The sequence below is a fragment of the Denticeps clupeoides genome, chromosome 7 (genome assembly GCF_900700375.1).
Source record: "Denticeps clupeoides chromosome 7, fDenClu1.1, whole genome shotgun sequence".
NCBI classification, from domain to species: Eukaryota; Metazoa; Chordata; class Actinopteri; order Clupeiformes; family Denticipitidae; genus Denticeps; species Denticeps clupeoides.
Genome location: NC_041713.1, coordinates 23564198 through 23576118, shown reverse-complemented (window position 1 = coordinate 23576118; position 11921 = coordinate 23564198). Strand labels below are relative to the sequence as shown.

General features: G+C 41.7%; 2 protein-coding genes across 4 annotated transcripts; both read right to left on the bottom strand.

Annotated features, from left to right (window-relative positions):
- Positions 1-244: 244 nt before the first annotated feature.
- Positions 245-5035, bottom strand: LOC114793948 (dnaJ homolog subfamily C member 7-like). The gene is made up of 8 exons (XM_028986139.1): positions 4880-5035; positions 3732-3896; positions 3392-3483; positions 2476-2549; positions 1524-1670; positions 962-1111; positions 827-889; positions 245-745 (listed from the first exon to the last, which is right to left on the bottom strand). Exons 1-8 carry the CDS (start codon positions 5018-5020, stop codon positions 708-710), a joined length of 870 nt encoding a protein of 289 aa, XP_028841972.1. The 5' UTR covers positions 5021-5035; the 3' UTR covers positions 245-707.
- Positions 5036-5158: 123 nt separating this feature from the next.
- Positions 5159-10025, bottom strand: LOC114793947 (tetratricopeptide repeat protein 25-like). Of its 3 annotated transcripts, XM_028986137.1 has the most exons (13): positions 9857-10025; positions 9647-9778; positions 8843-8996; positions 8709-8764; positions 8150-8303; positions 7838-8056; positions 7582-7710; positions 7398-7476; positions 6741-6827; positions 6433-6629; positions 6244-6344; positions 6104-6169; positions 5159-5214 (listed from the first exon to the last, which is right to left on the bottom strand). In XM_028986137.1, exons 1-12 carry the CDS (start codon positions 9953-9955, stop codon positions 6134-6136), a joined length of 1443 nt encoding a protein of 480 aa, XP_028841970.1. In that variant the 5' UTR covers positions 9956-10025; the 3' UTR covers positions 5159-5214; positions 6104-6133. The 3 variants fall into 3 exon arrangements, with proteins under 3 accessions (XP_028841970.1, XP_028841969.1, XP_028841971.1); XM_028986136.1 differs by lacking the exon at positions 5159-5214 and having other exon boundaries at positions 6031-6169; XM_028986138.1 differs by lacking the exons at positions 5159-5214; positions 9857-10025 and adding an exon at positions 9161-9283 and having other exon boundaries at positions 6031-6169.
- Positions 10026-11921: the final 1896 nt, after the last annotated feature.

Genomic DNA, 11921 nt, shown 5'->3' with positions numbered 1-11921 from the left:
TATGTGTGTGTGTTTGTCTCGGAGAAGCACCCCATCTGGTTTGTAACTCTACAATAAATATTTATTTTAAAAGAACGTTTTAAATGGGAAAACAGTCCTTGACTAACAACACAAATCAACACTTTACATTCCAGTAAAATGTACAATGCAGCAAATGCTGAATGGCAACATTGATCATCATCATCATCATAATCAAGCCTTTTGTGCATCCTCCATCCTGCGTCACATCATGTGTACGTCTGTACGCAGTAGTCTCGCTTCTTAAAAGCCGCCCGTGAGGTGTATCAAATGATGAAGGTCATGAATTTCTGTACCCCATCATGACAGGTGGGCAGGGAGGGAGAGAGAACAGCATTGTGCACAGAGTCCCAGCCCAGGGCCAACATGTGCGCCACTGCTGTAGGCCATAGACACATGCTGGATAATAAAGGCTTTGGTTCCACGACGGAGAGGTTTGTCTGTCAGTCTTCTCTGTCTCATGTTTATGGAAGTGATCTGACAAACCTGAATGTAAAATGACAAAAAAAAAAAAAAAAGAGACAGTACGCATTTCAGGTTCATTCTCTGGCTGGTTTTCATGCAAATGCATTTGCTAAGTGGTGCAGGGCGGCCACTTGAAAGCTTGAGATGCCTGAGGGTGGGAGCTGTGGTCAGAAGAGGGTCCAGTTGAAGATGTGACTACTGCATACTGTGAACAGAGTTCCCATTTAGCCAAATTGGAAAAAGTAGTTGCCAGGTCCAGACGCTATAACGGCAAAAACAAAGATCAGCCACAATGAACATCAGTCAGTCACAAACACCAGTGTAGAGCAGGGACATCACAAACCTTCAAAGCTAAATCCGCCTGGTCCTCCAAAGAAGGCTTTGAAGATATTATTGGCATCAAAGTCTGCAAATAAATCACACACGATGTAGTAATCAGTCTCCTAATTGCGTGTGGAACATTAAGCAGATCACAAACCTTCCATGCCTCCATCATCTTCCAGGTCATGGCCGCTGTCATAGCGGGACTTTTTCTTTGGGTCAGAGAGCACAGTGAAGGCCTCGCCCACCTCTTTAAACTTCTTCTCCTCTTCCTTCTGGACCTCTGCACTCGCCCCACTGTGGCGGTCTAGGAAGAAGAGGAAATTTACATATACAGGAATGGATACTTTATTTATCAGGAATGGTATTTTGTTCATATCATTATTATGATTGTGTGCTCAGGGCTGATAGTGGTGGAAACACAAAACACATTCGCACACAGAGTAACTGCTGGATCTATATCAGAACCAGGGCCCGCCCCTTCCCTTTTTTTTTTGATTGGCTAGTGCAGTGTTTCCCAACCCTGGTCCTGGAGGAACTACCTACCTGAATTACGCTCAGGTGTTACTTAATGGCCTATTAATGAGTGGGGTAGATTGTGAAGATATGCGGGTTGGCAGAAGTTCCTCCAGGACCAGGGTTTGGAATGCTATCAGCCCTGTGTGTGTGTGTGTGTGTGTGTGTGTGTGTGTGTGTGTGTGTGTGTTGTGGGGCTATACCTGGATGGTGCATCAGAGCGCGTTTATGATATGCCTTCTTTATCTCATCCTCAGAGGCGTTCTTTTCAACTCCCAGAACCTTGTAATAATCTTTCCGTTTGCTTTTCTTCAGTTCCAGCTGAGCCACCTTTAACAAGTGCTTGTGTTCTAAATGCGAAAATCAACTTTTTTTTTAGAAATAAAATTAATTATAAAAAAAAAAAAAAAGAACTACAGTGTTCAGCTACTGGCACAATGATAACGGAAACTATCAAGCTTTTTACATACAAACTAGTATTTTTCAGGGGTAAGTAACCTCCTCTGCTCAGCAGATTTTGGTTCACTTCATTTTTTTTCCTCCTTCTTGACCAAAGTTGTCACCTCCCTTCTGCTGATAAAAGGTAGGGGTCAACACAGCAGAGCAACCGGTCTGGTTGTCCACATAAATGATTTGACAAACGTGTTACGCTGGTTGCCCTTCCTGATGCAACAAACCCAATTTACCCGGGCTTGGGAACGACACCAAGAAATACTGTCACCTGGGTCCCCAGTGGCAGTGCAGCACTGTTCAACGCGTTCAACTGACATATTCTTTCCCAGCTTGAGTTGTCACCTTTCCCCTGCGTCTGCACAACCTTGCCTCTATTAAGGAAGAAACATACTTGCTGTTAACTACGCATGTACAGCCGCGGTCCGTATCCTGCGTTCAGAACACACGTGAATATGAAACTGTGTACGAATACGCATATGAAGCTCACAGCAAGTATATTTCTGGCTTTACTCCTCTCCCCACAGCTCTGGAACGTGATTGCTCCACTTTCTCCACCTTCAGATCTCAACTCAAAACTTTCCTCTACAGCAAACGTTTGTGAGGGTTTTCTGTTTGCCCCTATATGTAAAACGACCTTGGGATTATGAAAGGTGCTATAGAAATTCAACTTATTATTATCAGTATAACAGAAGCATGACTTACCTTTTGTTTTCTCGGTTTGATATACCTTCTCATAGTCTCTGACTGCCTCCTCATACATTTCTGTGTCCATGTAACTGGAACAAGACAACCGGTAAATCAGAAGAGCAGGACACACACAACCATGTTTGATATACATGGAGAAATTGGACAACCATGTTTGATATACATTTGGCCAACTGGAGAAATTCTGCCTACTGCAAAACTGTAGGATGACGTAAGATACGTTTTTTTTCTTCCATCGATTGGTCTTTGTTTACAGAAAGAGTTTTTGAATGTATGTTAAGTTCTCTTTTCACACAGGCGTGTGTTCAAACGTTTTAAGGAAAGAGGGAATTGTGTTTTGTGATAATTGTGATTGAGATTAATTGTTTTCTGCTAACCTGTAGTTTACAAAAACCAACCAGTGTTAAGATATTATGATGATAAAAACCTGAATTTACCTGAAAGGTTTTCATATCTTTTCTATAACAGAAAACATCCTACGACGTCTTTGAAATGTGTTATCCCCTTTGTGCACCGGGCCAATAATGACTATTTCTGCCTCTTTTTAACTACTTCTATTTAAATGCAATTATCTTCATTTTTGTTCATCATCTAACAAGCTGAAAGACAACACTTTTTGCCCACAAATCTATAGATTTGAACTTTTTATTTATCCCTCATAAAGATGTAATTTCAGGGCAGTTAATGCAAGTAGTAGTTTTTGTGTTTCACAAAGCAATACAAAAAATTCTGATTTAATACACTGTTTTTTGGTATACTTTCTTATTAGAATTATACGTAACCCTTTAAAAACAATTACATACTGCAATATAAACAATCTATGGGGCCAAATTATACTGTATTATGAATTGTATGCCATATTGCACAGCCCTAATACATACACACACACACACACACTCACTCACTCACTCACCACTGTGCTCTTCTGAGGAAGGCTTTGATGTAACTGTTATCCAGTCTGATGGCCTTGCTGCAGTCCTCGATAGCTTGTTCGAGCTTTTTCAGCTAGGTGGCGAAGAGAGAGGAGCTCATTGTGAAAAAAAAAAAGGAAAACATTGATTATATACCATATTCTAATATGTGTTCTGTATTCTAATATGCGTTCTGTGCATAAACATGATGGCTAATAGGTAGCAACTTCACTACAATGGAACAGTGAAGTGTGCACAGGCATCTTATCAATTCATTTAATGCATACAAAAATCTATAAAGTAATGTCATCATCAGCTTTGTCAGCTATATCAGGCTCTCACCTTGGATCCTACAGTGGCACGATTGCAGTAGAGTTTGGCGTTAGTTTTGATGTTGTTGGGGTCGATGGTGAGGGCGTCAGTGTAAAGGGAATAGGCCTCCTCAAAGTTACCTTCTTTAAACGCCCTGTTTCCTTCTTCCTTCTTCGCCTTCAAGGCTTTTGCATTCTGTGATGGAAGCATTGTAAAGATACTGAAATTCTAAAAAAAAAAAAAAAAAAAAAAAAAAAAAAAAAAAAAAATATATATATATATATATATATATATATATATATATATATATATATATATATATATATATATATATATATATATATATATATATATATATATATATAAAAATATCATTGGAATGATGATTATAAAGATGGGGAATAAAAATATTATGGAAAACACCTGTAGTGATGCTCATTGAAACCAGTGTCTTTATTCCTCAAGCATACATGTGTATATTCATCACACGAATTTATTTATTAATCGTTTATTCATTTTTTTTTACAGAAAATCTACAGGATTGGTGCCACTGGCTATGAAGAAGTAAAATCTTTGTTAACATCTGCATATTAAAGTGTGTATTGTGAATGTTCAAGATGACCAAAAGCCTTTTGGTGAAGATAATATACATAGACGGAGAGTAAATATTTTACTAAATAGAAATAGAAAAGCTGATATGGTTGAAAACAAGGGAGAAAAAAATTAGACTTTGAGTGGATTCAATAAAAATGTGATGCTAGACGACTGAGTCCGTGTTGTCTAATCCAACAGCAGACCTGCTGTAGCTCAAAATGTTTCAAGACCTTCCTCTTTAGAAAATATTTAGATGAACTTGTAACCTTCTTATTGTCTGACTTCTGTATAGAAACTACAACAGAGTGAATAAAAAGATTGTATTCATAGTTGGGGGTCCTAGTGAACCAAAATTGATCGCTTCATCGATGGTAACTTGGAAGCATGTTGTAAGTCGCTCTGGATAAGGGCGTCTGCCAAATGGCGTAAATGTAAATGTCTGTTCTTGCTATTACGGAACGAAAGGTCCCGGAATACACAGCACATGGCGTTTTATTGGGTCCACAGCCCAATATTATTATCCCGGTTATTATAAATCTGTGTACGCAGCTACAGCACCCAGCTGACCGAGGGGCTTGACTTACCCTGCATGCCAGCCGAGCTTTCTCATGGTCTGGCGCCATGCGCAGCGCTTGAATGAAGAACTGTACCGCTTTATCAATACAGTCTTCATAGTACAAGCACAGGCCTCGGACATAAAGAGCGTCGCCATTGGTCGAGTCCATCCGCAAGATATCACTGCGCAGAAAGAAAAAGCTCAGTTTCCGCTCCCTCTGCCACCATTAACCCCCGCAGACTCCGCCTCACCTGGCCACAGACTGCGCCTCTGCGTAGCGGCCCAGTAACGCAGATAGTTTAACCCATAAAAGAGATGTTTCACTCCAGCTGTCAGAAGATGCATGGAGGTATGATTCAATATCTACAAGAATAAATATATCATATAACACAACAATATATCTATGTTTAGGTAGCCAGCTTCATTGCATGCAGTCAACTAGCATGACATTGAACTTGTGTGACACTAGTATTCACAGGTTTCAGTGAACATGTTATGAAGAGAGGGCCAAATGTTCACTAGTCACACTAGTTCAAGTGATTACTGAATCACTAAACCACCTGCTTATCACAGTAATGGAATCCAGTGGTACCCAGAAGCCTTCACTTCACTGACCATTTTGGACTTGTGTAGGGGACTGGAGTTGGTGGTGTTTGTATGGTTGTGAGCTTTAGGTCACGTGAGCTGGGGTTGGTGATGGATGACATTTGTTTAGTGTAACATTTGCCAAATCAATTATTGTGTGGACAATAGGACAATGCTTCCAGACGGAACTAAAAAAAAAAAGTGCTCATTTATACATCCAATCACCAAGCAACTGCAATGCTTCAAACATTTGGAAGCCATGACGGTCGGTGGAGATAATGTTTTTGGGACAGGTGAGAAATTCTCTGGCCGAAAAATAGCATGAGAAATGGGAGGTAACCTTTCCCCTTATAAGGACAAATTCCAGATCCAACTATCTGAGCTGCCGCTCTCTGAACGGTGAAGCAGAATGAGCAAAGCTCTCTTTACACCTATCACCATTTCTAGCCACTGCAGGACCATAGACAGGCTGGGGGAACTCGTATTAAATAATCTCACATGAAATTTTCATGTCATGGGACAGACTGAGTGAGACTTACAGACGTTTCTCTGGGAATGTGTTATTCAAGCAACACACTCATAAAAACACACACCTGGTACACACTTGTTTAATAAGAACATGCAGATAAATATCAGGAATTGCTCTGAACGGGTCAGAAACACAGACCCATCTATCTGGACTCTCTTTACTGGATACTCAGGGACTGACGTGTTGTCTGGCCTCCTGAAGAGCCTGGAAAACACAAATTAAAAAGAACATGAGAGAGATTTCCCAGGTACCCTGAGATAAAAAGCAGAGTGGCTGACCTTCTGAATGGCTTCTTCAGCAGCATCATTCTGCAGGAGTCTGGCTCGTTGTAGCGCCTCCTCAAAGTGGAAGATGCTGGACTTGTAGCTTCCCATCTTCACTGCAGCACAGGTCAGACAGGGGATCAAGGAAAATGGCAGCATGATCAGGACTGATTTGGTATTATGTGTCATTTAGTTCGTACTTACATTCAGCCTGACCCATAAGCACATAAGCGTTGAGCTGCCACAGCTCATCACAAATCTCCTGCGAAGCAGTGAGCAGACGGCGACTGTAGTCCCAGGCTTCAGCATGTTGCCTGAGTTCCAGGTGACACCATCCAATCTCATGGAAAAGCCAGGCTTTGTCCAGCCCCCCTTCAGTGAGAGGGACACTCGTCTCCCAGCTAACCAGAAATCAAACGGCGACTGCTGAGTTTCATGCTGCTGATGGATTAAAACTAAGAAACAAATCAGCAAGCCTTGAAAAATAAGAACCCTGAAAGAAAGGGACTCACAATTTTATGGCCTGCGTGAACTGGCCAGTGCAGGCATATAGGCGACCAATGTTGACCAGGGCCCTGGACTTTCCATCTATGTTTAGACTGGAAAATAGCAAAGCTGATCAAACATTTTTTACATACTCAATAATGGCGGTCAGTGCTACTCAGACTGTGCAGCAGAACATTAATATGGTGTGATAATAAGGAACTAATATGTTCCTATGCACTCTATTAATGTTGGGATGCTATTGCTAATAGCTGCTGCTTCCAATTTAATTCTGTATTACAGCAGTAATAGCCTGTCTATGGTCCTGGAGTGGCTTGAAAAAGAGCGTAGCGTTACAGTTTCATTTACGGCATTTATCAGGGTTAAGTGTCTTGCTCAGGGACACAGTGGTAGTAAGTGGGATTTGAACCTGAGTCTTCTGGTTTATAGGCGAGTGTGTTACCCACTAGGCTACTACCACCCCATAATAGTCTCAGTTCACAGTGGTTGTAATTCAAGTTCCAAGGCTGAATTTCAGAAAGAAACCTCAGATTCAGCATTAAGGGAACAACTAAGATCTGTATAAAAGCCAGGGTACTTTTAATGAATTCTTCTGTGTATTTTATTTTGGTATATTGCATTGCTTTTTTTATTGACTAAATATTCCACACCATATTCACCCTCACCATTGTTCAGCCAGTTCCAAGTCTTTCTGGTGGTTCTCCAGAGCCTCATCCATCTGTCCCAAATCCATTAAAGCGTTGCCTTGATTTAAAAAAGAAAAAAAAAAAAAAACAGAAAGTGCTCCAGGCATCAGTATTTATTGTTAAATGTATGTTGTAATACATGTTTGATTCCCTCCAGACTTACCTATGCAGCTATATATGCTGCCCAGCACTTCACTCTTTTGGGGCAAGTCCCCTTCGGAAAAGCCCTGCACTTTTTTCAGAACTTCACGAGCCTTCTTCAAGCTACCAGTGGCATTGCCTACACTTAACGCTGAAAATGAAAGTGGGAATACATGGGAATTAACAGACCACTCGCTGCAGCAGTGATTAACAGTGATCGTTAGAGGGAGTCTGGGACTACTCTGCATTCAGTCTCAGCCTGGACTAAACATTTTTACCTGCATCGATGTCCTGGCAGCTGCTGAGGATGTAGTCCATGGGGCCTGAGGGAGGAGAGCTGCGACTCCAGTGCTGCTGGAGGAGTTTCCTCTCCCGCTGACGTGCGTAGATGGGTCTCTGCTGCTGCCAGAACTCGGTACATGTGTCCAGATACGAGACATAGCCCATGATGAGCTCCTGTAAATGATCTCCGCTCCGAGTTTTTCTTTTTACAACATCTACACATTTACATGCACACACACACACAGAAATGAATAAAAACGATGATGATGATATCCTCAGACAGCTAAATCTTCAGACAGTGGACCCACCCTGATTCTTGAGGAGTTTCTCCAGGTACTCCTTGTCACTGTACAGCTCACCCAGCAGCTGCCTGCTTGTTCTCTCCGTGCTAGGAGTCTTCTGTCTGTGTGGCTGTTGTACTTTCTTCCCTGGAGGAATAGCTTTTGATTGTTCCTTTTGTACCTGACATTGATTAAAAAAAGCATCTTATATGGTGACAGGTCATTGAAAACGGTCAGTCCTCCACAACTGTAATGATGACCGTTGAATCTCAGGACCAGACCTCGGACTACCAGGTTCTTTACAGTCTAGATTAGTGGATCACGTTTGTTCCTAGAATTCCTATCCTGGGTTGAATTTGAAAGAGCGATATCTGTGATACTAGACTACTGTACAACAGCTCCGATTGGACGACAGTACTATAGAACTGATTACAAGTATCAGCCCTTATTGTTTCAGATTTTAATGTAACTCATAGTTAAAATGCTCATGGATTTTTTCCTTTGTCCCAAATGAATGTGACCGTTTAAAGTTTTTTACTTCCATTTTGCCGCATACACCGCATGGTTTCTCTTTCTTTGTACTCACTTGTTCGTTTAAGAAGGAGAGGTCACCTTTCTTTTCCAGTTTGACACCAGACGGGCCTAAATTTGATGTGAAGAGAGACAGAAGCTGAATTTGTTCTGTATTAAAAGATTTAGAAAGGAGTCTGTTTTACTCACTGCCCACACAGTTGTAAATGGCCTCTTGCGCCTTCTGAATGCCCCATCGGAACTCATGCAGCTCAGGCCGCAGTTTATATCCTCGGTGGTAATAAACCAGCGCAAACTCAAACTCTCCCATAGCGTACAGTGCTTCTGCTTTCTGGTACAAACCCTGCACAAGAGCAGAAAGCGCATGACCCACACACTGCATACACCGTAAACAATGGAGGGTCAGTATATCAGAGTAAACCCGTTTTAACCTAGATGGAGTATTTACAACTCTGTGAGGAGTTTAATGTCAGTGTAAGGTTGTGCAGATGCGCAGCAAAGATTCACCTTTACACAGTGTGCCATTAGTACCAGCATGTATTGCGCGGCCACTTCTGTAGGGGCGCATTCACCGTTAGGCAGAAGTTCTGATAATTAAAGAACTTGACCCAACCCGGTCCTCCCGACACGCTGCAAGTGTATTACAGTTTCACTGATGTCAAGCAGCATTTACTCATCGGAGTAATGATGTTGTCCAATAGCTACATAATATCAGTTTGATCACATGCATTTAGTAATAAAGCATCATATGATAAATATGTAATAAATAATTAAAGAAATAAACACTACAGGGAAATAAAAAAGATATATCATTACACATTAAAGTCTTAATTTTAAATAAATTTGGACAAAAAATGTAATCATATTATTCTAAAAGTGTGAATTGACCCCATTTCATTGTTCATTTTGACACTAACTTGAGTAGAATTAACTCTTACAAAGACTAAATGTAAAAGATGGTGTTCTTGATGGAAGGAATATGCTCCGTTTTACCCGGAAGAAAGTCTTGTCCTCTTGCAGCGACGCTTCTGCGTCCTGGAGCGCTTTCGCCGAGTCGCCCATCTTCACGTAGCACCTGGACCTGGCGACCAGGCAGTTCTTCTCCTGCGGCTGCTGCGCCAGCGCCTGTGAGGAGAACACAGCTCTGCTGTACTCTAAACGTTGCTTCAATGTTGAGAACACGTAGAAGGAACGTTTCCGCACCGTGCTGTAACTCTCCGTCGCCCTGGAGAATTCGCCTTTCTGGTAGAACTGGTCGCCCTCGGCCACGTAGCTGAAGAATGTGCTTTTCGCGTCTGTCATTTTATCTGTCGCGTTATTGTCAGTTGTCACGTTATTTCCACGCACAAGTTCTTCTGCCCACAAACAAGCGGAGACGCGCAACGAGCACGCGCGGTATCACAGCAACGAGCCAAACAAGCGCGCGACCGCCAGTCACGTGGTCCACCGAATATTTACCACTTAGGTCGGCATATTTACCGCCATGGCTGCTCGATTCACTGTAAATGAACTAAAACAGATGCTTTTGTAACCAAAACGGCGTTCTTGTGGAATGTTCCTGCTCGGTTGTGTAATGTCAGGATCTAACAACGTGGTGGATCTAACAACAGGGTGGTAGTAGCCTAGTGGGTAACACACTCGCCTATGAACCAGAAAACCCAGGTTCAAATCCCACTTACTACCATTGTGTCCCTGAGCAAGACGCTTAAACCTATAGTTGCTGCAGGGAGACTGTCCCTGTAAATTCTGATTGTAAGTCGCTCTGGATAAGGGCGTCTGATAAATGCTGTAAATGTAAATGAATCAGCAACAGCATCATGGGAAGCCCAGACTGACTGATGCACATGTTGACTGATCAAAAACAGAAACTGTAGATTAATGCTACAGTACAGAATTATAAAGGTGTCGGACCACACAGGGCATCAGGGAAATCCTCACCAAACCAGGAGTTCAAGTTCAAGTTCACTGCTGTTGTAGGAATGTAGTAGAGATATGCTCTGAACATAAGAGGCGTGGGGGGGGGTCTGCTGCCTGCTGTGGAAAGTCACAGTTTGGGTTTAGGGGAGTGGAGTGAAGTGCCTTGTGCTACGTCCCGTGATTTTTGTGGAGTTAGACTGTATGCGGTGTGGATGTTTCTCATTTCCTTTTCCTAGAGGGTCGACTTCGCCCTGTGGATCTCTCCACCCAGTCCAGAGGTCAAAGTGTATATAAGGAGGATGAGACGGCTGGAGAAGCTGGGAGCCGAAATAAACCGCACTGCTCCTGCCACCCTGGCTGTTATTTGGGCTGTTCTGTGGTTGGTAGGTTTTGGACCTTGCGGTGTTCTTGCTTTGTGGTGTTTGGTTCTTTAGATGAAGTGCTTGGGAGAAAGATTTTGTTAAATTTATGGAAGACAAGATAGTTTTTTCTTAAACACAAATGAAACACCTGAAGTTTCATGTTTAATTATTTGGGATGCTCTGAAAGCCAACCTCAGGGGACAGATAATTTCATACACTGCAAAAATGAAAAGGAAGATATATAAAGAGCGAAAAGATCTGACCAACCAAATTAAAGAAATTGATCAGCAGTACGCTGATTTAAAAACCCAGATATGTATAAAAAAACGTGTAGCAAAGTAAGTTTGAACTTATCTCAACACATGTAAACGTCAATTATTAATGAAGAGGAGCCAATTTTACATTCATGGTAACAAATCTGGGAAACTTTTAGCTAGTCAGTTAAGAGGATTTTACCACATTTTGTAACACATCACAAAAATTCGAATGGAGGATGGTACCATTACTACCAATTATTCTAAAATTAATTACATGCATTCAGGAATTTTTATTCTCTATTATATTCTTCTGAGTTCCCAAAGGACCATAGTTCTTGACTCAACTAGATATCCCAACACTGTCCCCTGATTCTAGATTAAGATTAGAAGGGCCCATATCACAAGAGGAAATAATTTCAGCCATCTCATCATTACAACCTGGTAAATCCCTGGGTCCTGATGGGTTCCCTGCAGAGTTTTTTAAATTGTTCTCCTCATACCTTGCACCACAATTAGCTTTGGTTTTATCTGAATCTTTTAAGCAAGGTAAGCTGCCCGCGTCATTTAATGAGGCTCGCATCACCCTCATAGTAAAGAGAGATAAAGACCCAACAGAGTGCTCTTCATATAGACCAATCTCTCTAAAAAAGAAAAAATCGCTATTCTTATTTTAACATTCGATGCCTTATGGATATCCTGTACACACCATCAGAGGGGATCCCTGAGTGTGTC